General features: G+C 43.9%; 1 protein-coding gene across 1 annotated transcript; it reads left to right on the forward strand.

Moving 5' to 3' along the window:
- Positions 1 to 4,411: 4,411 nt before the first annotated feature.
- LOC134459493 (macrophage mannose receptor 1-like) lies at positions 4,412 to 25,457 on the forward strand. Its single transcript, XM_063211858.1, has 7 exons — positions 4,412 to 4,426; positions 18,967 to 19,027; positions 20,856 to 21,242; positions 21,399 to 21,734; positions 23,923 to 24,279; positions 24,418 to 24,518; positions 25,326 to 25,457. The coding sequence occupies exons 1-7, from the start codon at positions 4,412 to 4,414 to the stop codon at positions 25,455 to 25,457; spliced, it is 1,389 nt and encodes a 462-aa protein (XP_063067928.1).
- The last annotated feature ends 1,629 nt before the right edge of the window (positions 25,458 to 27,086 follow it).

The raw sequence follows: 27,086 nt of genomic DNA on the forward strand, positions 1-27,086 counted from the left end.
CCTTAAGCTGGCCCAACTGCTAGTCTACTTTATCTGATAAACAGACTTTTGCCTCTGCCGTTCAACTGAAGAATGAAGCCTGATCATTTTGAAAAAAAGGAGCACTTAGTTTTCCCTCTACTTAAATTAAGACATTTCTCACCTTCATAGCAGATGAAGGAATACTTCTGATCACAGTTGAGGTCATACCACCGTCCCGGTGATCTCATATAAACACAATCTCCAACATCTATTCCAGGCTGTCCTGGTTCCCAGTTTCTGAACTCAGTCTCATTCTCCCCATAGAAATCCCTGTCAGCCAGAGACCACTGCCACTTGGGTCTCCTGCCGTACCTCAACCCAATCCAAGGATGTGTAACACCTTCTTCTTCAATTGTTCTTTGTAACTCCTCCACATTTGTCATGTCATCAATGGTGGCAAGATCAATGAAGTTTTTTCTGCAGTACTGCTGAGCTTCTGCCCAGGTCTTCTCCTCTTTCACCACATGGAACCGGTAAGACTCAAAGGTGGAGAGAACACACAAACCTGAGAGGAGAGACGAAACGCACAGCAATGCATATCGTGATGAGTTCAGAGTATTCAGTTCCTTTATTTTAATTCATAAGTTAGTTAAGTCAAATAACTGTCTGTGAGGATTGTTATTCCCTTGTCTAATTTACAGTCATATGTTGAGTAAATTCAATCAGCAAAGAGGACTGACTGGAACCGCTTGTTGGCCGCTAGTAATTCCCATAGAGCGACCCACGAGTTCAATAGACCACTTTACTGTTTGTAAACAGATATGACATAATTTTCTGCACGCGCGCGCATCGTTGGAACAGAATCGACCATGCACCGTTCACTAGTACAGAAACTCGACAGGTGTTTTTTTCTGAAATAAGATAACGGATGGTCACGCTAACTTCCGATGTGCAGTGGGCACCACAGACACGGGAATTCCTGATGTCCTCAGTCCAGTCAGTATGTTTAATGTCTTGTAACAACAAACATCTCATATGCTTCTGGAACATCCTCTTCCCTCTCAAAATAGCATAACAAGTGTACTTTTCAGAATCTATATTTTTTATCACCGTACACCAGGGGTCCCCAAACTTTTTTCTCTGGGGGCCACATTATTGTTCCTGACTGTGGTCAAGGGCCGGGATCAATCATTTGGGCTGTATACTAGGCCATTGCCTGTTATAGCCATAATTTCTAGCACAAAATAGTTCATCATTACAAGTGATTTGCAAAAGAAGTGAGTACTTCACATGTTTTTCAGTTTGAAATACCACAGGTATTCCTTTTAATTTCTAATAACCATGTAAAAATAGCAAGGAAAGGTTAGAAAAATATGATGATTGACAGTTTATGAGTGATACAATAGAAATGGTAGGCCTGTTTATATTACAGTGAGATGAGAAACTATCAAGACAAAACGTCTGGTGATTCACCTTAACATTATTTTGATAAACAAAATAAAATATTTAAAAAATATATTTTATCATTATTTTTTTCTGTGAGGATTGCTTCTTTGGGCCAGTTCAAATGGTGAGGTGCAGAGAGGTGGAGGGCCGGTCAAAGGGGCTTGGCGGGCCGCATCCGGGCCTTAGTTTGGGGACCCCTGCCGTACACACTTCAGGACGGCAGGTTTTCTCTCTTTAAGGTCTGCACTGTCTTTTCGTGTGAGTGTGTTCATAGCCAGTTTTACATACAGCCTCCCCACTCCCTATGCCTGCAGTTCACCTAAGGGTCGACAGAGAATCGTATATGAGAGGGAGATAAAGCAGGCGGGTTCTTTTCCAGTATCCACTTTACGTCGGGTGAACGCCCCTTCACGCACCTTCAGAGTCTTGAGGTAGAGAATAAATGGAGTCCCCTTAGTGCTGTAGATGGCGGTCTAAGGGGAGACTAAGGCGGTCTAAGACGTCTTGTGCAAACATCACGAAAAGAGAAGAAGAAGGAGGGACAACACCCCCTTAGGAGACCAAATTTTGAGTGGGTGTGTTTCGATTCCTCTTTATTATACATCCAACCTCTTTGGGGCCGCTGTCGAAAGAGCTTAACCCATTCATTCTGAATGGAGTCTGCACTTCTCCGTTGGTGCCCCTAGAGTGCAGTACCACCCGGAAGAGTAGAGTATCTCGTAATACCCTTAAAACATCTCTGGTAGTCAATGATGCGCACGCATTCAGATGTCGGTTCTGAACGGGTCAATTAGTCCGGCCCTCTTTAAATTTAAACTGAACCCAACATGACTAGAGGAAACATATAATAATTGACCCCTTCAGAAGTTACGTTGTTACTGACTGCGTGCGCATTGTTGGTTCAAACACAGTTACAGTATTGTTTGGGCTAAATGGTTTAGATTCCATATTTCTGGCAGTTTATTCACCTATCACATGGTGACGCCATACCAGGTTGCCACTTCAGTCATATAAATATGTTTATATTCAGCATATACATGGGTTCACAGTGTTTGTAAACACAATGTTTTGAAGAGGGGCAAGACACTGGCAGCCAACTATGTGAGCTAATTTTTTGACCTACAGCGGTTTCCAATAATCAGAGGTTGAGTTGTGCGCAGATAGTTTTGCACAGTCAGGTTAAAACAAAAATTTAGAATCTATGTATACATACACCTGTGAGGTGTTTATTTTTAATTTTACATATTATTTTTTTCCCCTCATTTTATTTTATTTTCAAATGCATTCTACTTCTTTTCTTACTTGAAAACATTTATCTTTATTGTACTTTTATTTCTATTTTATTTTTGCATTTTAATTACTCTCCTATTGTTAATTCACTGAAGCTTTGTTTTACTTTCCCTACTGTTATGTATTTGTTTTGATTGTAAAGTGTCCTTGGGTATCTTGAAAGGCGCTCAAAAATAAAATTTATTATTATTATTATTATTATAGAGCTGGGAAAACTGAAAAATGAATTGGTGGCACATTTCCTTTTTTTAAATTAGATACCTAAATTCATCAAGCCATCATTTTTGTTATCATACAACATATATAAAAAAAATCCTCTGCAATTCATCATCTGCAATGTCTTGTAAATTCACTTTACTGACCTGGGAACAGTAGCATCAGCCACAGGAAAGTCCCCATCTCTGTGGATGCTGAGAGGAACACCTGGAAGATGTCGCACAAAGGTCAAACACATGAGCAATATCTGAAGAGTAACTACTGTGCAAAATCAAAATGAAAAAACAAAGACACAAAATTATGCTGCTAAATGTCTTCAGAATTAAAAAAAAGTCAAAAGCCAAGGCTTAATAAGGAAAGCGCACTCCTCCACGCCTGAAGAACTATGTGACCAGTACCTTGAAGAGTGTAAGGATGAGGTCTCCCCTTTCCGTGTGTTGCTCTGTCTGACACCTCTGCCCAAATGAGTGGCTATGCCAAGCTGTCTCCACGAATATCCTCCTCTTCTTATGTGACGAAACACAACTCTGCATCATTTACATTATGCTCACTCCCTTATCAAAAAGCAGCAGTTTCAAACACATGGCATCATCATTACATTGGGGAGGGCATCATGATTGCATTGTCACATGCAAAATAACTTGCAAATGAAGAAGTGTCAGGAGAATCGTGCATTCTGTAACCTGTGATAGCACCTATACTGCCCAGCATAGCGGCCCTTTATGGCCTTAGTCATAGAACAGCATCACATGCAGAAGGAAACGGCACAATTTTACATAATTACCCTGTCAACAAGTCACGGATCATCTACAAAGTTCTCCTCCTCACCTTCAAGTCCCTCAATGGTCTGACACCCCACTACCTTGCCGACCTCCTCCACTCCTATGACCACTCAAGATCACTGCGGTCCTCCTCCAAGGGCGAGCTGGTCATCCCCCGCACTAGACTCAAGGCCACCAGTGACAGAGCCTTTCATGTGGCTGCCCCACTCTTCTGGAACAACCTACCCAGCCACATTCAAAACGCCTCTTCACTGTCCATCTTTAAACAACACTTTAAAACCCATCTCTTTTTGGAGGCCTTTGACTTCTAGGGTAGTGTCCACAAGCACACATCCATACACACTTACACTGATATAATGTAAATCGACCTTGGGTGTTTTGAAAGGCGCTGTATAAAACGAAGGTATTATTATTATCATTATATACTGAACAAACACAAGGGTACTGACAACATGGAGCTATTTTTGTGTCAACCCAATACCCAATAATACATCACATTTACATTGCATTACACTTAGCCGATGCTTTTATCCATGATGACTAACTTGTACGTATTATTTTTCAGGGTATTGGTTACGGTGTGGGCTTGCTCAAAGGCACTTTAGCCATGGAAGGGGGTATAAGGGGTGGGATTTGAACCCACAATCCCCAGATTGACAGAACAACTCCCTAACCACTAGAATTGATTGGTCTGCATCGTTGGAGAGGAATCGACCATGCACCACACATTGGTAAAGAAATTAGCCAGGTGTTTTTTTCTGAAATAAGACAATGGATGGTCACAATAACTCCAGATATGAAATGGGCGCCACAGACACGGGCATTCCTTACGGTGAATACACACCAGACATTCGCGTTCGCTTGACGTGTCTGCTTTGCGTCATGTCCCACTCCCCTTACCAGTTATAAATCGAAAACAAAAACCCAATTAACCACACACAACACAGTTCTGGTCTTTTAGGATTCTGGAAGATCTTCGCTTTTGCCTGGAACTTGCCGATGTGGCAGTTGTTTCCACTAGCCTGATAGTCATCGACGTTCAAATATCTTCGAGACTTGATCTGACCAAGAGCATAACAATGAACATTTCCCAAACGGCATGGTTGACCTGCCTCCCTTGGTTTGCTTATGGTTGTTTGCTTCCCGACAAAGTGAAAGGAGTTCCCGTATTTGCGGGAACTCAGAAAGTACTTGCATTGCTCTTGACCTGACTACGTAGTTGCAACGCCGAAGGTGTTGCGTCGGGGTCAGCTCTATGTTCCCACAGCCCATTGGTCCCACAAATTATTAAAATATAGGCCCTATGTTCCACACCTTTATGTTTCCACATTTACTAGTAAACTAAATTTGAAGAAATTCTTAGAAATGAGAACATGGAGCAGCAGGAATATGCTGTGGGACCAACGGGCCTAAAAATGAATGTTACAAGTCTTAGCAATGTGGGACCAATGGGCTGTGGGAACATAGACACGCTCCCGTTGCGTCACTAGGAGGGCGTGGCCTGGCTAGTTTCCACAACAACGACAGCTCGCTCGAGGAGCCATATGACAACTGTATTGTAGACTCTACCACCCCCAACCCCCCAATACACACGCACACACACACACACACACACACACACACACACACACACACACACACACACACACACTAGAAGATAAGGGGACTACATGAAAAAATACAAACACAGCTCAGGAAAGTTTCCATTACATCTGCCACTTCTTCATTTGCAAGTTGTTTTGCATTTACAATGTTCTCTCCAAGATGTCAGACTCCAATGAAGCCAGTCTCAGTTTATGGTTGTATTGTGGTCTGTTGTGTAAATACGGAGTAAATCAATAAAGGACGCGTGTGTGTCTCTGCACGCACACAAGTGCAGGGAAGCCAAAAGACGGGGATAAAGTGGTCAGTTGTCCCGGGCCCAGGCAGAGGCAGGGGGACAGAGTTGGGGTGAGGGTGCCTTTCAGATGACTTTGTCCTCCTGGGCCCAGCCAAAGTTGTCAGAGGCCCTGCGCGAGTGCATAATAAACAGATCAAGCTGTCATGACAAAGTTTAGATCAGTTATCCCCTAACTTGTGGACCCCCAGGAAGAGTAGGAGTTGTGGATGCAGTGTTGCCAAAAAAAAAAAAAAACAGCTTAAGTCGCTAGATGAGGTTTTCAGTCGCTAGTCGCTAAATTGTCAACACAATCCACAAGAATCAGAAGGTTTAGGCTAAAAAAAAACAAACATACTCATGAACGGCCATCCGGTTACTTTGCTCGTAAATGAGCGTTACGCCCCTTTATGGGGGAAATCAAACCGAATTAAATCAAATCAAATCCGGCCGGCTGTGACGTCTTTCTGAATTGGGATTCCCTCTTCTGTCCACAAGGCGGCACGGAGTTCAGCTTTGGCCAGCCACATTTTTCAGAGAAACATGGCGGCGACTTCTCTGGTTTCCAACATCTAAGTTTTTGCTTAATATAATGAGCCTGACGGTTTGTAAATACTGTGGCTACCACGGATTGGTGTAAAAATGCACTATGAACTTATTTGACACAAATAGGTTTCCCCACATTGTCATTTCATCAATCGATGTTTTTAGCTAACCAGGTAAGCTGCAGTTAGCATTCGTTAGCATTTTACCACAATCAGGCAGCCACATGCTTACATTAGACTACTTCTTGTACTTCTATAGCGATATAACCTGCCATTGAACAATAAAGACCATAATAACAGTTTTATTTGTTTATTATTTGCCAATGTTGAGATTCTTTCCTGCACGTGATGCTGAAATGGCATGATAGGCCTACTAGGCCTATGGTTCCTATAACTGGGCAAATGCTGGTGAAATTTCAGTTTGGGTAGTAAAAAAGACCAACTTACTAACCTCACCCATTAATAGTGTTTGGCTGGTGAGGGGGGAAAGGTTAGTTTACAACCATGAATACTATAATGTCTGGTAATTTGGAATTTAGGCTACTTGATCTATTTGAAATCCCATGGTACTTTTTCAAATCCAGGCTTATACATGGTAGGCTTATTGCCTTGACAGGTTATGAGGAGGCCTGGGGGGGGGGGGGGGGTTTGGGCAAAAAAGGTTGAGAACTATGAGCATAGACGGACGCATCTGTCGCCTGTCAGACTTGTTTAATACCAATAGAATGTTGCTTAACCCATTATGGCCTAAAACAGTGTTTCCCATGCTTTTTTGAATCGCGTACCTCCTAAGCCTTTTTATGGTACCATGAGCACCCCCTATCTCTCTATATATTCCTTTATCCCAGTATGACCAGAGATTCTTTAAGTATATAGAGATATGCCAACATAATAGGTTTCTATGGGCCCCTAACGTGACCAGGTGACCACGTGACTCTCTCTGGTATGACTATACTCTATTCAATTGTCATTATCACATTTTTCCACGGGGTGCTCTCGTACCCCTAGTGGTACACATATCCCTGGTTGGGAAACATTGGCCTAATGCCGCGATCACGCCGCTGGCGTTGAAAGAACCACAATGCTGCTGACTCCTGCCTGGAAAGAACTGGTCAGGGGCGTTGAACGTGGCAAACGATAAACCTGAAGCGTTCGGCCAGGAATCTCGACCAACCGAAGCTTGTGTTTAGAAAAATGTGAACATTCCATTGGCTGACGCCTGCTGCCGCCGAGCTCATTACATATTTTTAGATGAAGTTTAACTTTTGATGCCCTCGGGTTTCGACGCTTTTGACGCCCTCGCCTCTAGAAACACATTTGCTGCTTTTCACGCTTCTGCCGCCTCCTCTCCCATACAAAGTCAATTCCTTCCGCATCTTTCCACACGTTCAACGGCGGCGGCAGAGAGAGTAGAGAGAGAGGTTCCATTGGCCCATTGTTTCCGGGTTCTATTATTTCAAGGGGGGGGGGGGTCCCCTTTAGGCAGACCTAAGGACTGTTCTATTCAATGCTAGGAGTATTATGACACGCCCCTTTAGGCAGACCGGAACCTGGTCATGTTAGGTGCCCATAGCAACCTATTATGTTGGCATATCTCTATATACTTAAAGAATCTCTGGCGGTGGTGTGTTCGCACGGTAAGGCACCTGCAAAGAATGCCTGCTGAATGCCTAAGCCATTAAGGTAGAACATTAGACTAGATGTGACACAGCAATTCCATGACAGCACTAGGAAACGGCACAAGGCGCCTCCCATTGTGTGTAGGTACAGTCGGTCCCCCTACAATGCACACCCTTTACCGAGGTAATGCCACGTCATCCACCTCGGTACGTACCGGGCCTAGCTGCAGTGTACCCAAACAACCGCCGGGTGGCACTTGGGAGCGCTCGCTATACGCTTTACCACGTGGTAGTCTCTCTCTCTCTCTCTCTCTCTCTCTCTCTCTCTCTCTCTCTCTCTGGCCTACAGCTTACCTATTGCAGCGCTCCCGTGTGAGCTTGGACGTCCAAAATGTTTATTACCATATGGAATATTTTACGATGCTGACGGCATATTAATATACAAGTGAGGAGTTCGTTGACAGTTTCTAATTCCCCTCATGTGGCGCACAGTGCTCCGCATGTAGCAGGATCGATAATGATGGTCAGGGCGCACAGCAGTGCTTGGGTTGCTATGTTTTTTTTCCCTGGAATACTGTCGCCGATTAGATAGAAATATTCCTGTTATGAACCCGAGTTTAGTAGGCTAGATATCGCGCAGTGAACGAGGCAGCCTGCAAACACTTTGAAGCGCAAGGTGGCTGTAACAAGTTAGAAAGTAGCCAAACTCTGTTGCTTGGTAACCTTTTTAAATTATGAGCGTTCCACGAACTATCTTTCTTTGCGCACGCTATAAAATGGCAATAAACATGTTATTTTAAACTACTGGTTAACTATTTATGCTTTCTAATGTTGGTAAAAGCCGTATAATAAGCGGGATAATGTATTGTCCACACGTGACTATCGGAAAATATTTCCCTTCGAAGCGTAATAACACCCCTCCGCCTTCGGCGTCGGGGGTGTTATTCGCCTCGTCGGGAAAATATTTTCCTATAGTCACGTGTGGACAATACATTATCCCTTACTTATTATATGGTTGTGACGTCATCTGTCGAATGCTCCATTCATTTCAACGGGGCTCCCCAACGTTCGGACGTCTGTTATTTTTCGATAACGGACGGGTTGGTCTATAACAGACCGCTGTCAATGGCAACAAGACTTTTCACTGCTAAAGCGACTTTTCAACAAGACTCTAATCAGCTGCTGTGATAGACAGCACCCGTTGTCCTGGCTACCGCTGTCAATGGCAACAAGACGTTCACTGCTAAAGCCACTGGCTTGTATACAAGTCAGTGGCTAAAGCGAATGTTTCATATCACTCCGCAGGGGGTCCGGTCTTTGTCACTCTAATCAGCTGCTGTGATAGACAACACCTGTTGTCCTGGCTAGCCTACCTAGCTGTTGCCTAGCGGTGTTCCACAACGGCAATGTTTTGTTTTGCGCAGCAACAATCTTAACATTAAATATGTCTAAAGAAATGTCCCCGCATGTGTGAATCATTTAAGTATATCCATATAATAAGCGGGTTAACTTTCGGCGAGTCGGTCGCTTTGTGGAATAGCAGCACTTCAGAGAGAACAAGACCCCTCCGCTCCGCGTCGGGGTCTAAAGATTCTCTCTGTCGTGCTGCTATTCCACGGTAGCGACCTTCTCGCCGAACGTTAACCCTTACATATTCACCAGCACGCACCGATTCAGCGGATAGCCTAACAACATGCCTATAAATTGTGTGAGAACACCTCCAGGAAGTAGGAAGAGTCATAAAAAGAATAGCCTAAATAATGTAATGAATTTTCTTTTAAAAAAAAAAAAAAAAAAATGATGATCGGATGAATTGCATTAATGTGCAAGCTCTGACAAAATGCAAATTGAGTGTAGCCAGAAGCCATACCGATTATCGCATGGCAAGATTTGAAACGTCTAATATTGCAACTTCAGACTTGTTGTCTGGCTGTGGATACTTTTTTCGTTTGGTAAAAATTACTGAGAGTGCAATACACCTCACCGCAGTAACCTAACAGCGCTTCGTTTGAGCGTGTAAGCGTTGGCTATTTATCACACATCGCCAACAGCTGGGGCGATAACCTAACCTACACTTCCCTAATGAATTTAATGTTGTCACATTGGCAAAAATTAGCAAGCGACTGATATTGCTGTTTTCGTGCTCAAATTAAGTGTAACCAACTGTTGGGTTATGTGTCGCAGGTGAGAAAGTGCGCATTTTTCCAGCGACACCTCTCCTTGTTACCAAATACCCTGGAGTACTGTACACCACCAAATAGGCCTACGCCAAGACACAAATATTGAGTTTTAAAATAATATTTATTAACTAACAGAAATCTAAAAGAGTCCCGGGGCACCCCAAATCTATACAAGTCCGAAATTCCAAATTTCATTGGAGATCCCCCCCCACAGTCATCCGTTCCGAAGGAGGCGGAGGAGCGGTGGCCAGATGTCCATCCATTGCGAGGCTGGGGAGACAGGAAGAGCTTGGTGACAGTAGGCTTGATTCCATAGGCAGTCCAAATGACACTCACTTCCATAATTAAGTAGGCTACGCAGGTAATCGCTGCACTTATTCCACGTGATTTACAACACTGCACTCGCTAGTCTAGGTTAAACGTTAGGGGTGAAGTTGCACAGCACTCGCACACGGCACGGCTCACTGCAAACAATGTTGTGCTGCGATTCACCTGGGTAGGCAGCGGTGTTAAAAGTGAGTCCAAGTACAACTGGGTTTGGAGAGAGAGAGAGGGGAAATATATGCTGGGAAATATATGCAATGTCATCTCATAATCATGGAGTTCCTCATGCGATTTCATCTGGGTCAGTCAGAAATGCATGCACCCTGCGCACCGGGAAGTGTGTTTTTTCAAACAAGAAAACTGGTTCATCATATGCATGCTTTAAACTGACTTTAATGTATGCCAACGTGCTATAGTTTTCCTCTCATAATAGCACCTGGCGACTGTGACCACAGTTAGATGACCTCGCGCGCGTAAACCCATTAAAATATAGCCTAGCCTTCTGTGGCTATTCAGAGCAATATGAACCAATCAGGTCGGCGTTGCTATTAAGCAAAATACATCCCTGATGTCTACTTAACTAAGATAAGATGCATTTGTCTAATATTTGGAGACATCGCCTTGCTCTTTCTGCGGGGAATTAAGCGCCTCTCTCCCTCGCTCTCTCTCTCTCCCTCTCTCGCCCCCACACACACACACACACACACACACACACACATACACACACACACACCACACACACACACAATGTTTGGAGAGGACGCATTTAAACTGTAACAGTTTAGGCAGTAGGGGAGAGCAGGGACTCCTGAAACTCGGGACGAATGAAACACTGCGATTTACTCGAAAACTTTAACATCGCCTATCCGAAAGTATGAAAAGTCAAAGTTGTCAGGTTTACAGGCAAAAGGGATTTAAGTGTCAGTAGACACTGTCGGGACGAATGAAACACCCGTTTCATCCGTCCCTCTCGCCCATTGACTTAAAGCAGGATCAAAATAAAACGGGAGCACCGTCGTAGCGCAACAAATCATTATCGTAAACATAGCCTAGATAATTGGAAATTACAAAAAATAGGCTACATTTTATAGACTTTGGCTATAGGCTAAGCCGACTCCTCTACCTGAATTAGTGCAGCCTTACAGGGAGGACGTTAATTTGGCATAGGTCAACTGCAAGAGACTACTAATTTGTGACTTGACGTGATGTGTGAATAATTAGGCTACGATATGCAACAGGCATATTTAGCCGCACTCAGTCATTCATTGGGTGAATGTCCCGACATGTGTATCCGCGTGCATGCATGGGGTGGGGAAAAACACATCAAGCGTGCCATCACCACCCATCCCCCCGGACGCACGAAACCCATTGAAGATCCAAGCAATTGTAGTCTGTCAGTATTTTAGTGTGGGCCCAGGTAGTTGAATTCCTGCATGGCCTGGTTATCTCAATAGTGCCAAGAAGATGTTTGCCCTCAGGCTAGTGTGTTCATAAAGCGCATGTTCGATTTGCTGTAATAGGCTACGATCAGTAAGCCTCAACTTGTCTGTCGTGTCTTTTCCTTCTTCCGATATTTTGTAAAATAGGCCCACGTTAAAGGCTAAATACGATAATAGGCCTAAATAAGGCTAATAAAGTGAGTAAATAAGTCAGGGCCTAAATATAAATAAAGTTGTTTTAGCCTATGAACTCAGGCAATGCAGAAATTTGCGGAGGGATTTTGGATAACTTGGCCTATAGGCTACCGATGGCTTTATGAACTTCATGACTGGGCTACAAGATAGTCGGGTAAGCATATTGACTTGTAGACCACCAACATCTGATGCTGAAGTGGGGGAGGGTGTTTTTTTCCACTTCAAATGTTCCCCGACACACACACACACACACACACACACACACACACACACACACACACACACACACACACACACACACACACACACAGATACGCGCTAATCGCTCTCTCTCTCCGTCTCTCCCTCTCTTTCTCATTGTTGCTATATATACGTGCATCTGGATAGGCATAGGCAGTGTGGTCACCCAGCACATTTTCATAGAAATGCTGTGTTTTTTTTTTTTAAATGAAATCTTTATTCAGTTAGGTTGTGAACAGCGTTTCTCTTTCGATGTTGCGTCACCGTGGACAAGTGTCTGCTCGAAAACTTAATGCAAAGCGGCTAAAATGTTCAGAACGTGTTGAACTTTTCAGAACATGAATGTTTGTCTGTGGGGGAGGGGTGGGTTACAGCAGTGCAGTGCAGTGCAGTGCAGTGCACGGGACTGCACAGCCTTTTGTGACATGTCGTGGCGCGACAGGTTATCCAGCCTCCGAAGGAGTCATAGTTCCCCAGTCATACTGTTGGTTCGCATCTCCACCGAAGCAACTGAATTTGCAGTCCTAATCACAGATGATTAGCCACACCTGGTGTAACAGATGTATTGTCATGTGTGCATCACATCCCCAGTTAACCGGAATCCCGTCGATCGCGCACAACAGCGCATTGAAAGGATGAAATGTTCACAAGCACCAATACAAAAAAAAAACGTCTTCAACCTATTAGTCCGTAGGCTATCCTGAGGATATCCGTTCCTGACTTGAATAGGTAGTGCAGAAATAATTAACAGACATCACTTAGCCTATAAGTTAGGAGCGGAATTGAGACAGTGAATGCAGGACAGAATAATGAAAACAAAACACCGTCGACTGGCGGTCTTGTTTAGGGATCACGCTCTGTTATTATCAAATACCCAACGTTACGTGCAACGCGCAATTGGCTGACTCTTTCCACTTGTAGCCTAAAACTGAGGGAGGGATCAACATACAATGAGCTACACTGAAGCAGATTACTCTGCTTCGCAAAAAAAAAAAAAACAGTGCACCAATAATACCCCAGTCTTCAACCTACTATTTAGGCTACCAGATATATAGGCTAGTAATAGTATTAAGTTGTGCTACCTTGTTTTTTGTGGTAACGACAGTGTAGATCAGGTAATAACCTGCAATAGGGGAAGCGGCATGCGCCAGTTTTAAAGACGGAATGTCGTCGCCAAATGTAGCCTAAAATCACCTCTCATGCTGACGTGACGGGGCACTACTTCATTACAAAGTTGTTCATGTCTGTTTGACTCACACATAGGAGTGGTTCAATTTGTGTTTTTGTGCTCATCGCACAAATGAGACAGGCTTGCTTGATAGGGCTACACAAGCAAGCGACATCGTCCACTCAAAATGGTCCGAACTCCGCCGCTTTATTTCATGTCTCCTCAGTCTCTCCATTTACGGTTATTAGTATACTTCTGTTTTGCTATTTTCGTTATTCTTAGCCCTGGCATTACAGATGAAGCAACTGTGATCAGTGAGGTTGTGGAAACGGTTGAATAGGCCTATGGTCCTAAATTGGAAGCGGCCGATGCCAGTTTTGAAGACAGAATGTCGTCGCCAAATTTAAAATTCGATCTCTCTCATGCTGGCGTCACGGGACACACTTAATTACAATGGTGTTCCTGTCTGATTGACTCGGTTTTAATTGTCTTTACCGGTTCAAATTGTAGTAGGTATGCAAACTCTGTATCCTGAGGATACCCGTTCCTGGCTTGAATAGTGCTGAAATAAGTGAGGGACGGATTGGGAGACGGTGAATGCAAGACAGAAAAAAGTCGAGTTTAAATTCACATTGTGGTCTTGTTTAGGGCTCACACTTGTGTTATTATCAAATGCCCTATCAAATGCCCAATGCTAAATAAAACATGCAATTTGCTGACTGTATTTCTACTACTAGGCCTACTAAAACTGGGGGACGGGCAAGGACGGAAGCACAAACAGACACAGGCAGACGCTGCTCTGCAAAAGCGGTGCTATACTGCCCCCCGCATTCCGAATGGCCACAGGGTGTAATGATCACGGTACGCTGCCGCGGCCCGGCACGGTAGTGAGCAGATTGAAGTTACACCATCTGTAGTGTAGGCACCTTCAGTCAATGCAAGTCAATGGAGAACACACCCACCTCTGTCAAAAAATGGACTGAAATTGTGTGAATATGACGTATCACATTAAACAAAGACCAGATTTGAAATGTCAGGCTAAATATCTACTTAAATATTATGCGTGATAAAAAAACATTTAAAAATCAAATTACAACAAAAACAAATTACATTTATTATGTAGATATTTAGCAGGTGAGCCTCCTCTCCATTAATTTCCATTTCTCATGTCTACCTACAAAAAATGGCTGCCTCGGATTGCCGTGAAAAGGGGGACGGGGCCACCTCTATTCTAATGTTCTACCTCTATGTCTTAAGCCGTTTTTGGGAAAAGGTGCCCTCTGCCTATTAAAACCTTATTAAAAAATGAAATATCTCAGCCTCCAAAGCATTTAAAAACATGAAATCAGTTGCATTTAAAAGCTAAGACCCTCATCCTGAATTAGAACGTGTTCATTCTGCTCTTACATACCCACCTTTCTAATAACAAGGCCGACAGGCGGACAACAGATGCGTCCCTCTATGCCAGTTCCAACTATGCCATTTTTCCCCCCAAACGCCCCCCTGGCCTCCTCCTAGCCTGTCAACGCCCCCCGAGGATGTACTTTTTGTTTATATTGGTCATCATGGACACTCCAAATATTGTGGCAGGCAGCAAGGCAGCAAAATGGCGAGACATGGCTTTATTTTTTTGCAGTTTAGGGTATAATAAGCTTATCATCATTCTTGGATTTGGAAAAGAACCATATATGATTTGAAATTTCACATAGCCTAGATCAGGGTTTCCCAAACTGGGGTGCGTGCACCCCTGGGGGTGCGCGGCCTACTACAAGGGGGTGCGCAAGCTGAATAAAACAATGGCTGATGTGTGTGCTTTTATACAGAATTCATAAACATTACATAGTTTTTAATTGTTTGGTGAATTGTATGCTGGAAGGATCCATCTGAAGTGTAATGTATAACTCCTAGACTTGTCATGCTACTAGTTCCATTGTAATGATTTCAGAAAAATGAGGATTGCCCAAAATGTGCGGTTGTGCGACATTCACTTAGGGGGTGCGCGAGCCACATTGAAATGTAAAAGGGGGTACGCAGGGGGAAAAGTTTGGGAACTGCTGGCCTAGATGAAGTAGGCTACATTACAAATTACCAGACATTTATTAGGCCTAACAACCTTTAGTATCACGCCATTTCAGCAGTATGTGCATGTGGGAAAGAATCTAAACATCGACAAATAAGTAAGGGTTAACGTTCGGCGAGAAGGTCGCTACCGTGGAATAGCAGCACGACAGAGAGAATCTTTAGACCCCGACGCGGAGCGGAGGGGTCTTGTTCTCTCTGAAGTGCTGCTATTCCACAAAGCGACCGACTCGCCGAAAGTTAACCCGCTTATTATATGGATATACTTAAATGATTCACACATGCGGGGACATTTCTTTAGAACCTATTTAATGTTAAGATTGTTGCTGCGCAAAACAAAACAGTGCCGTTGTGAAACACCGCTAGGCAACAGCTAGGTAGCCAGGACAAGGTGTTGTCTATCACAGCAGCTGATTACAGTGACAAAAGACCGGACCCCCTGCGGAGTGATATGAAACATTCGCTTTAGCCACTGACTTGTATACAAGCCAGTGGCTTTAGCAGTGAACGTCTTATTGCCATTGACAGCGGTAGCCAGGACAACGGGTGCTGTCTAGGCTATCACAGCAGCTGATTAGAGTCTTGTTGAAAAGTCGCTTTAGCAGTGAAAAGTCTTGTTGCCATTGACAGCGGTCTGTTATAGACCAACCCGTCCATTATCGAAAAATAACAGACGTCCGAACGTTGGGGAGCCCCGTTGAAATGAATGGAGCATTCGACAGATGACGTCACAACCATATAATAATAAATAAATAAAACCGTTTGGGTGAATCATGCGCTTATGGGTTGACCCTTTAGGTGAATTATAGACTTTTTTTCAATACCAGCTTCACTCACCGTCAAGGCACAAAGCAGTGAACTTCCGTGCCAGAGTTTATCAAATGCACACGACGGCAAAGCAATTACGAAAGACGCGTTCTCTCCTGTACTCTCTCTGAGCGCAACGAAAAGCACCATTGCCCTTCCAAATGGCAGTTGGTTTGATTTTTTAAACTCACTGCAGCATATTTTTTAAAAACAACGCATTTTGTGCATTGTGAAACTCAATTACCCAGAATGCTGCACGTGAGCTCTCTACCCTACCCTACCCGGGTGATTCTGGAAAACAAACATGGCGGCAACTCGCTTTACTACCTTAATAAATGTGTTAATCCGACGCTAGATTTCTTAACTGATGAAAATCGAAGGCAGAAATCAACATTGTAGTGTCTAAATATGAGGTCGATTGGTCTATTTGTGGCGTACATCACGATCGGCTGAGTTGTTGGCCTCACGTTTGTCAGTTAGCCTGTGGCTAGGCTACTTTTCGCCAACGTTAGCATCCGGTTTAGTATAGAAAGGCTATGCTTGCCCGCATTCGCTCCGTAGTCTGCCGCCTTGTGGCCACAGGAAGGAACAATTTAAAGAAAGCGTTTCAGACGGACAACAATTGAATGAAAGCGTTTCAGACGGACGGAAATTTAATGAAAGCGTTTCAGACGGACGGACGGACGGACAGACAGACCCTGTTATAGAGATGCTGGACGCATCTAAAAAACTGAAATCTCAAGAGCCTGAATACAGCATATATGTCGCTCCAGGAACCAAAGGTCAAACAGTGTATATGCAGCATCAGGCTAAAATGGGTTTGCCTTGAATACAGCATTACCCAGGGCTGTTGGGAGCTGCTCAAAGTTGATTGCTTCCTGACAAAGTGGATGGAGTTCCCGATTTCTCTGGAGCTCAGAAACGATATTTGTATTGCTCATGGTCTGACTAGAGGCAATGCCAAAGGTGTTGTGTCACTAGGAGGGCGTGGCCTGACTAAGTACATGTACACTAGGGCATATGCAGACCGACCCACCGCATAGACTCACATTGGCAAAAGTGCTAATGCTGTATTTGACATAGATGTGATTGTAAAGCATTTAGGCAACCTCTAACCGCACAAATACACCTACCGCGACAAGAGTGAGGCGAGTAGAGCGAGGAGACTAGAGCGATTTGCGCGACGAGCGCGCCAGTTTGAAGTTGAAATCCTTTCAACTTTCTATGACGCGGTTCGGCGACAAGCCGCGACAGCCAATGACTGTAGAGAGGTCAGTGACCACAGCCAATGGGAATGTTTGAATGCTTTGCCTTCTGCTTGTAACGGACATACTGTAGTCTCTTCAATCGCGCGTATCGCTCTGTCGCTTGAATCGCATCGCGCCTGGTCTATTCGTGCGGTTACTGTCCATCAATTCCTACCTGTTATGTCATGCCATGCCATGAAATATATCATGATAGGCTATGCACACCATTATGTAGTACATAATCAAGAGCTTCAGCAAATGCCTTGTTAGGATGATCTCACAAAAATATGTGAATGAACACTTTTGAATAAAATTGCACTTTTCATACATTAAAAGGGGGTTCTTCTCCATGGTCCACCATTTTCCAGTTCCAGAAATACACATTTTTAGCTGCAAAAATGACTGTACTTGGGCCATACTAGAAAATATTAGTTTATAACTTATATTATAGCTTATAACCCACTTTTAATGAGCACCCTAGTTGCAGTACCTTTTTTGACCATTTCCAGCACAGTGTACCTTTAAAGATGGAACTGCAGGAAATGCCCTAAAAAAAACGGCCATTTCTATTACAACATCCCTGTCCCACTTTGTAACATTGGAGGCAAGGGTATTGTTGCGCTCAAGATGTTTAGTAAAATAAGTAGGTGCGTGGACCCAAAAAGTGTATTGTTCAAAGGAGCAGGCTTGCACACTAAATAAGACACTAAGGTCAAGCACAAGGAGTTTATTTTTATTTTTGTCAGAGCAGAGTAGAGCAGACGTTTCATGTTGCTGCCATCATCAGTGCTCTCAGCTCTGACAAAAATAATAATAAAAAAAACTCCTTGTGCTTGACCTTAGTGTCTTATTTAGTGTGCAAACCTGCTCCTATTTTGAACTGTCCAATTTGTAACATTGAAATCAGCTGTTAGTTTGACTGGCTTTAAAAGGTGCATGCTATGAGCACGTTAGACCACAGTAAACTGTCTTAAAAGTATTTCCGGTTATTACCTTGTTATTACCTCGTTATTATATGCAGAAATGCTTTCAGACATTTACCCACACTCTAATGTTGTGACAAAATGGTGTGGGCTTGTAGTAGGTGTGTGTGTGTGTGTGGGGGGGGGGGGGTCTTTGGGAAGACCTGGTTGAGATTATAACCTTCAACTTCTTCATTTGCAAGATTGATGCATTTATGATGGCCTGATCTGTGTATATAGAGGGTAATTAGGTAAATGACGAGGGGCTGAATTCTGTGACGCAAACAGAAAATGAGAATATTGTTTGGGACAGCCTGGCACTCATTTGGGCTGAAGTGTTTGACGGAGCAACACCCAGACTGCCGAGGTAGAGCTCATCCCTAAACAACTCCTGCTACTGGTCACAGACTTGTTAAGGTGAAGAGTCCTAATCTGTGTGTGTGATAGCCACTTTATATCATATGTCACTATTTTGTCAATTAAATCCATAAACAAAGCTTTTCTACTCTATTGGAATATCTGTTTTTTATGCACAGTATCTCCTCCTCAGAAATTCCTCACATGTTTGACCTTTGTGTGACCTCTTCCAGGTGTTCCACTCAGCATCCACAGAGATGGGGACTTTCCCGTGGCTGATGCTACTGTTCCCAGGTCAGTAAAGGTCATGTACCGTTTGTAATGAAAGAATATAATGCCCTGACATTTGACACACAGTGTAACCGCACTGTGCATAGGTGTGTGTGTGTGTGTGTGTGTGTGTGTGTGTGTGTGTGTGTGTGTGTGTGTGTGTGTGTGTGTGTGTATGTGTGTGTGTGTGTGTGTGTAAAGTGTTGTGGTTCATAAGTGATGGTTGCAGGCATGGGTTGTGTAGGATAACAATGATGATATAGATTGATTGATGGAGTTCAATTGCTTGGACAAGGGTTCACTCATGTCGCATTCAGGCTGATTGAGAACTGTGCCGGTAGGGGTGTGCGATATGGCAAAAATGTCATATCACAATTTTTTCCAAACACATATTTTTTCCCATAAAAGAGTTAATTGAGTGTGGCACTTGACAGTCAGACAGTTTATCTGAGGAAGTCTTTGTACAGTGTTGCAATGTAGAGGCAAGTCACCCGTGGAAAAATTTACGTTGTGGATTTTCCCCTGGCATCAAGCCAGACCAGCCCTGTCTCATATCACGCACTTGTGTCAGTGCATTGACAGTTAGTGCACACAGTGCACTGAGGTCTTCAGTGCATAGTGTCATGGAAAAGTTTGAGCACTTTTCACTGTGCCCTCATTGGAAGTCATGGCTTAGTATAGCGTTAGCTCACCAAAATATTGGTTGTCTACTACTGGTTTACATGACACAGCGTCTCATGCTTCTATTTACATTTCCTTCATCCCAAAGGGCAACTACATACAGTACTTCCAGGGTTCCCACTGGTGCTTGAATTCCTTGAAAATGCTTGAATTTCAATGAATTTCAGTGTTTTCAAGGTTGTGAAAATGCTTGAATGTTTGGTGAAGTGCTTGAAAATGCTTGAAATGTGTCTCAAGTCAAACTCAGTAAGCCAAATTATAGAAATAAATTGTTCAGGTACGTCAAAATCTGAGGGAGTGAGATGTCAGATGGGATTTGCCATTCAACACCCTAACATTTATTAGAATGCAGGAAATTGCATCTTAAAAACAAAAAGTTTTCTGGGGGAGGACCCCCACACTCGCTTCCTGCGACGTATTTAAAAGTGCTAGAAAACTGAAAAATTGGTGCTTGAAGGAGCTTGAAAAGTGCTTGAATTTGTTCATGAAAAAGGTGTGGGAACCCTGTACTTGGCTTGGCATAAAAAGATTGGCGTCTCAGCAACATTACTAACAGAATTAGGAGACTGTTGACCAAACTCTTCTACTGAACTGAATGCCACGTTTCTTCTGTTTCATTAACAACATGGCGACCGTTGAGTACGTGCAGTGTCCATCCTTCAAGCACTGTGTTTTTTGCCATTGTTAGGGGATCATGCAGGCACTTTCAGTGCACTGACTCAACCGAAAGTCTCAGCGTGAGCGCCCTACGTACTGAAACTTAATGAATTTGCTTGAAGCATTTTCTGTCCCGAACGGGGGCCGTAGACCTTTCCCTAACCCTAACCGTCACTGCACAGGTCTTTCTGATTGCTGGTGTGTGGTGGCCAGCTCGGCATGATTACCCTGAGAGCTTTAAAACCACAGCAGACTGGGCAATAGACCCTTTCTCCTCCACCACCTTGTATACACTTTTCTTTTTCTCACACCACCCCTCACATTTTGCACACACTTCCATTTTCACCCATATTCTCATTTTCACCCACATACTCAAACACTTATTTTATTCCACGTTGGACTTCCCTTTTCTGATATGTGGGCCTTTTGGGGCAGAACGTAGCACAGTTAAACCAAAGAAACTCAGCACTCTAAACTCATGACGGTATATGGTGTTGCCTGTCTCTCCTCTCAGGTCTGTGTGGTGTCTCCTCCTCTGTGCTACGTCAGTTCCATGTGGTGAAAGAGGTAAAGACCTGGGCAGACGCTCAGCAGTACTGCAGGGAAACATTCACTGACCTTGCCACCATAGACAACATGGTAGAGATGGAGAACTTAAGGAGAATAATTCAGGAAGAAGGTATTAAACAAGCTTGGATTGGGTTGAACTACGGTAGCAGTCCCAAATGGCAGTGGTCTCTGGCTGACAGGGATTTCTATGGGGAGAATGAGGCTGAGTTCAGGAACTGGGCTCCAGGACATCATGGTGGGACAGTTGTTGGAGACTGTGTGTTGAGTGACTTGAACGGGGAGTGGTTTGATGACGGTTGCGGATATCAACATCCCTTTATCTGCTACGATGGTGAGAAGCCATTTTACTCACTACTTACTTACTAACTGATTTATTATGCAGGCAGACTGGCCAATAAAAATATAATATTTTATTATCTTGTACACTCAATGTAGAAAAGACTGTAAACAATTTGCTTTTCAACCCATGACACCTGCATGACTACAGGCAGGAACTCCACACACCCCCATGTGCTGATTGAAGATGGGAAGAGGTGGGCAGATGCTCAGAGATACTGCAGAGAGAATCACACAGACCTGGCCAGTGTGAGGAACCAGACAGAGAATGACCTTATAGAAGCCATTTTAACACCAGAAGTGCAAATAGCCTGGATAGGCCTGTTCATGGATAGCTGGGAGTGGTCAGATGGCAGCAGCTCTTCCTTTCGCTACTGGGACTCTGGACAACCCAATAACCCTCAGGAGGAATGTGTTGAAGTGCACTCCTCTGGTCTTTGGAATGATAATAGTTGTAACAAATGTCAAAACCTTATCTGCTATGAAGGTGAGTATGTGGGACCTTATTTTAAAGATACTGTATAATTTGTAAAAAAAAAGATTGTAAATGTGGGGGCGCTGTGGTGCAGCGCGCATTTGGGCTTGCATACCCACTGGGACGCCGGTTTGAGTGTCATTTCCCGATCCCACCCCGTCTCTCTGTCCCACTCACTTCCTGTCACCATCTCAGACTGTCCTATCGAATAAAGGCATAAAAGCCCATAATTATTTTTTTTAAGACCCTATTCACTTGCTGAAAATGCTTAAATACATCATAACAACATTGCTATGACATTACAGAGAGCCATAGTGCTGCACTAAGGGGTTAAATGCCAAAAGTTTTGTTGTTATTTATTTGTTTGTGTGTTTGACATGTTGTGTTCATCATCCTGACTCCCTCAGATCTCCTGAATTTTGTATTTGTCCTCATTCCTCAGCTCTCCCTGCAGTTGAGGTGTTGTCTCCACAGACTCCCTTTTACCCTGGAGATAAAGTCACCATGAGGTGTGACAAATCGAAGTACACAGACCCCCGCCAGTATGTCTGGTTGAAGGACAACAGTCCAGTTCCTGGTGAGACCAGTCAGACCATCAGCATCACACTGCCAGAAGAAGCAGGCCAGTACCAGTGCTACAGGCAGAGAGGAGATTCTTCGCTGGCACCGTACGTCAGCAAGCTTGTTAGCATAACTTTCAATGGTGAGTCACCACATTTAATGACATATAACTGAAATTCTGTGCAATTTCACATTATGATCAGCTCTAGCTCTAAACATGTTGTAATTGTTTGTTTGTTTTTATGTGTTGTTCTGACTCCCACAGATCTCCCTGCTGCTACAGTGGAGGTGGTGTCTCCTCCAGGTCCTCATTACTCTGGAGATGTCGTCACTCTGAAGTGCAGCGTGACCCAGTTTGAAGACTGGCATCAGTACGTCTGGGTGAAGGACAACAGCACAGTTCCTGGTGAGACCAATCAGACCATCAGCATCACACTGCCCCAAGGAGCAGGCCAGTACCAGTGCTACAGGAAGAGAGAAGATGGCTCCAAAATGTCCTCACTTAGCAATTCTGCTCAAATAATATACAATGGTTTCCTGGTGAACCAGAAGGTATGTGTTGACGCCCAGGGGGCTGGGCTACACAAACCTTCTGGTGCACCTGTGATTCGCTCTTCTCCTCCGTTTACGAAATAAACGGGGCAGCTCAACGAATCAGGATAGTAGGGAGGGATTTCAGTGGGTATGACGTTTATCGAACGCAACACCCTCCCCCAGGGTAGTTCGGCTGTGCCCGCCCCCTCCCTGAATCACAACAGTAATGGCGGCGTGCGAGGAGTTATCATGTGTCGGGATGGAAGCAGCAATTTCAGCGGTGTTATCCAAAATACCTCAAGTTGATTTTCTAAAGGACGTTGTTCTGTTTTGGTTCCCGACCTGGCGGCGGTTACGTGACGACACGTCCTACGTCACAAAGCTTCAACGTGAGTGGTCGAAGTGTCATGTCATTCATATGAGGTTGCTCCAACCGCGTGCAAGCATTTTTTGACTAAACCCCGCCTGCGGAGACGCGTGAAAGGGCAGTGTGCCAGTAGCCTGTTACTTACAGGCTACTGGTTCACCAGGAAAATACAATGGTGAGTTGACATTCAAAACATGTTTGTCATTGATTACTGACAGCATTTTAAGAGTTTACCCTAAAGCGGGCAATAGACACTGCTAAAACAGCATGTCACACATCCTGTATTTTTTTGTTTTTTTATTTTATTTCCCAATTTGTGCCTTTTGTCATCCCTCAGATCTCCCTGCTGCTACAGTGGAGGTCACATCTCCTCCAGGTCCTCATTACTCTGGAGATGACGTCACTCTGAAGTGCAGCGTGACCCAGTTTGAAGACTGGCATCAGTACGTCTGGGTGAAGAACAACAGCACAGTTCCTGGTGAGACCAGTCAGACCATCACCATCACACTCCCAGAAGGGGCAGGCCAGTACCAGTGCTATGGAGAGAGAATAGGTCGCCCAAATACATCATCACCAAGTAGCTGTGTTGACATTATGAATGAAGGTTAGTGTACTTTGATGGTTGTTGTTGTTATTGTTATTATTATAGAGTACTAGTATCAGACAAACAAATGGAGAAAACTAGATGACAAATTAAAGCCAAACAAAACTAAATTACGTTGACCATATTTCCCCCAGACAATCTGGTTCTGGTTAATCAGAGTAAGACCTGGGTGGAGGCTCAGCAGTACTGCAGACGGCACCATGTGGACCTGGTGTCTGTGTCCTCTGAGAAGATCCAGCGCTGGGTGGAGGGGTGGGCCAAAGTAGCCTCATCTTCCCACGTGTGGCTGGGCTTGCACTACGACTGCAACTTGGGCGTATGGTTGTTGGTCAGTGGAGTCACAGCCTCCTATGACAACTGGGCCTCAGATGCAGAGAGAGAGGGGGGCTGTTACTACGGTGCAACAAGGGGGGGAGCAGTGGGAAGACATGGGGGCAAGTGGTTCAGTATGGAAGAGAATGGAAAACTCAACTTCATCTGCACCAAAGAGGGTAAGCATTTCTTGTTTACTATGGATGTACTGTATGTGTGTTTGTATGATGATGAATGTACGTAACCTTATATGAATGATACTTTCTGTGTGTGTGTGTGTGTGCGTATGTGTGTGTCTGTGTGTTGCCCTCTTGCAGCCCCCTCAGTGTGGAGAACACAGATAGTGAGAGTGACTCTGCAAATGGCATCTCATGTGGACGTGGAAGATCCTGAGATGCAGGAGGCCTTCCTACAGCAGGTGAGTACAGTGTGTGTGTAAGTGTGTGTGTGTATGTGTGTGTGTCTGTTGGAGAATTCGGTTGTTTATGTACCATGTTGGGTCACACTTCATAATAGTGGTCTTTTAAAGATTTATGAATAATAAGTGAGTCATTTCTAAGCACTTAAATTAAACACTAAGTAAATAATGAGCAGATAAATAAAACATCTTCAAATGTTTATAATTGAGTAAGGAATTCTGTGATAATATCTGTACGCTGCAGAGAGAAGCGACTCTTACTGGACGAATTTGTTGCGTTTGCCAACCACAAGTTCCATCACAGGCCAAACATCCAGGCCTGCTGTGTCTGGACCAACGCTGTTGTGTTAACATTGTATTCTTTGCTCATTTATTTACAGAATGTCTTTTTACATTACATTACATTACATTGCACTTAGCGGACGCTTTCATTTATTCAAAGCGACTTACAGTTATTATTTTTCAGGGTATTGGTTATAGTCCCTGGAGCAATGTGGGGTTGGGTGTCTTGCTCAAGGGCACTTTAGCCATGGATGGAGATGTAGGGAGAGGTCAGGGGGGATTCGAACCGGCAACCCCTAGATTGAAAGACTCTCTAACCACTAGGCCATGGCTGCCCACTTTTAAAAATGAGCTTTTTTATTTACTATGTGTAGGCCTACATAAATGATTTACTAGTGTAAAAAGGTTTATGTGTAAATAAATGATATTATGTGTTGGTGTGACAAGAACAAGTCTTCATGTCTGAAGTGAAATATGTCCTTGAAAGTCTCAGTGACCTGAATGACATCTGGTTCTCTTCTTCAGATTGCACAGCGTCTGAAGGACAAGGGATTGCCTGCAAATACCCAAGTGAGCTGGAGGAAGCAGGTGGATGGAAAGGTGTTCCACAAGCAGAAGGAGGAGGTCAAGAAAAAGCAGAAGAGAAATGAGCTTTAATCACATTGTGCTGTTTAAGTAGAGTAGTAATCATGACAGTACACGCTCGGAAAATTATTTGAAAACTGGGCTGTTTCTTTGTAGCCTGGTTGTTACAGATGGTGCATTTGTGTACACATACTACGTCTGGTAGCACTGCAGTTAGCATGCTGTTCTTGAGTCACAAAATAAATGGTGCATTGCTACTCAACACCAACAAATTCCTCCAAAAACGTTTGCTGTTCAACTCCAAAGAGTCAAGATAGTATACCTATAATCTGTCCTGTGATTCATCAATGCGAGTTGCCGTTGATATTTAAGCAATAAATGCTCCGTTTATTTTCTACTCGAGAGGAGCATGTTAATGGCAGTGATACCAGACGAAAGTGTGTGCAGCTCTCCACCAGGGGGCTCTAGAGCTACACACACACATGCACCGTCAGTTAGTTAGCAACAAAGGTTTCGAGAATCGTAGCCCAGGCTAATTTCTTTGGGGTCTTTGCGACTCTTTATTTGTGTCCTCTTTTCGTGTGTACTGTAGAGTTTACTTAAATGCCTGTGTTTGTTTTAATCAGCCCTGATTGTTATTTTTCCATATTCCTTTACATTCTTGTAGCTACTGTCACAGTGGGTTTACATACAGTGTTCAATCTCGCCCTCCAACCCGTGCCTGCAGTTCACCTAGGGAGCACTGTCGAGACAGCAGAGCTCATAAGGCTGGCGCTAATAACTGTGCTCGCTATCGGCTGAAACTTGACAATATTACTGTAAGTTCTGAGAAACCAATGTGGATTTAAATGAAATGTACAATAACCTGGGAGTTATGTCCTTCTGATTTCCTTCAGTTTGAGTCAGGCTCTGCTAGCATCTTGCTAACAAAATTACTTTACGGCCGTCGTGATCACAGCAATGCAGCCGGCCAACCAATCCAAACGCAGTGTGTGAAGCCACTCGTGACGTCATATTGACAATAAAGACGTATTTTACAAAGATCCAGTGAATTTAAACATTCAAACTCAGTACTGTTTGAAAGGATAATCTATCCTACCTTTTGGAAAAATAAAATGAAACGATGATACCAATTCTCTCCCAAAGCAATGGCAGCATCGTGGTTGATCTCCATGGGACCCCATTCATTCTACCAGCCTTTGCGCTCCTTGGCGCTCCTCTGCACTGTCTGGATGGCGCCACTTAGTGGACAGTACCACCCGGAAAAAGTCGCGAGATTCCTCTCTCGTATTACCCATAGATTCCCTCTGCTACTGTATTCATATTGTAAGTGAAATGACTGCATCTGAGCTGAATGGTCACATATATTCAATTCCTGACACCAGGTAGGTGGAGGGGGTGAATAACCAGCACTCTCCTGCATCCTCTAATGTGACATGGCACCATCCCCATAGCCTATGTCACCGTCCCCACCTTCCTGACAATCTCATCAAATGTGTGATGGGTTAAAAGCAGAAGCTGATTGTTTTTGTGTGTATGCCCTGTGACCTTTGATGTGCTGTATGATCAGACTTACTATTGGGAATCACTTGCTTAATTACAGTAAATGAAGGCAAAAGAATGTCTTTTGACCTTTGACCTTTTGACAGTCTGACCTGCGTGAGCATCTCCTTCCATTCACAAGAAAATCTTGCACTATTT

The sequence above is a fragment of the Engraulis encrasicolus genome, chromosome 12 (assembly GCF_034702125.1).
Source record: "Engraulis encrasicolus isolate BLACKSEA-1 chromosome 12, IST_EnEncr_1.0, whole genome shotgun sequence".
NCBI lineage: Eukaryota > Metazoa > Chordata > Actinopteri > Clupeiformes > Engraulidae > Engraulis > Engraulis encrasicolus.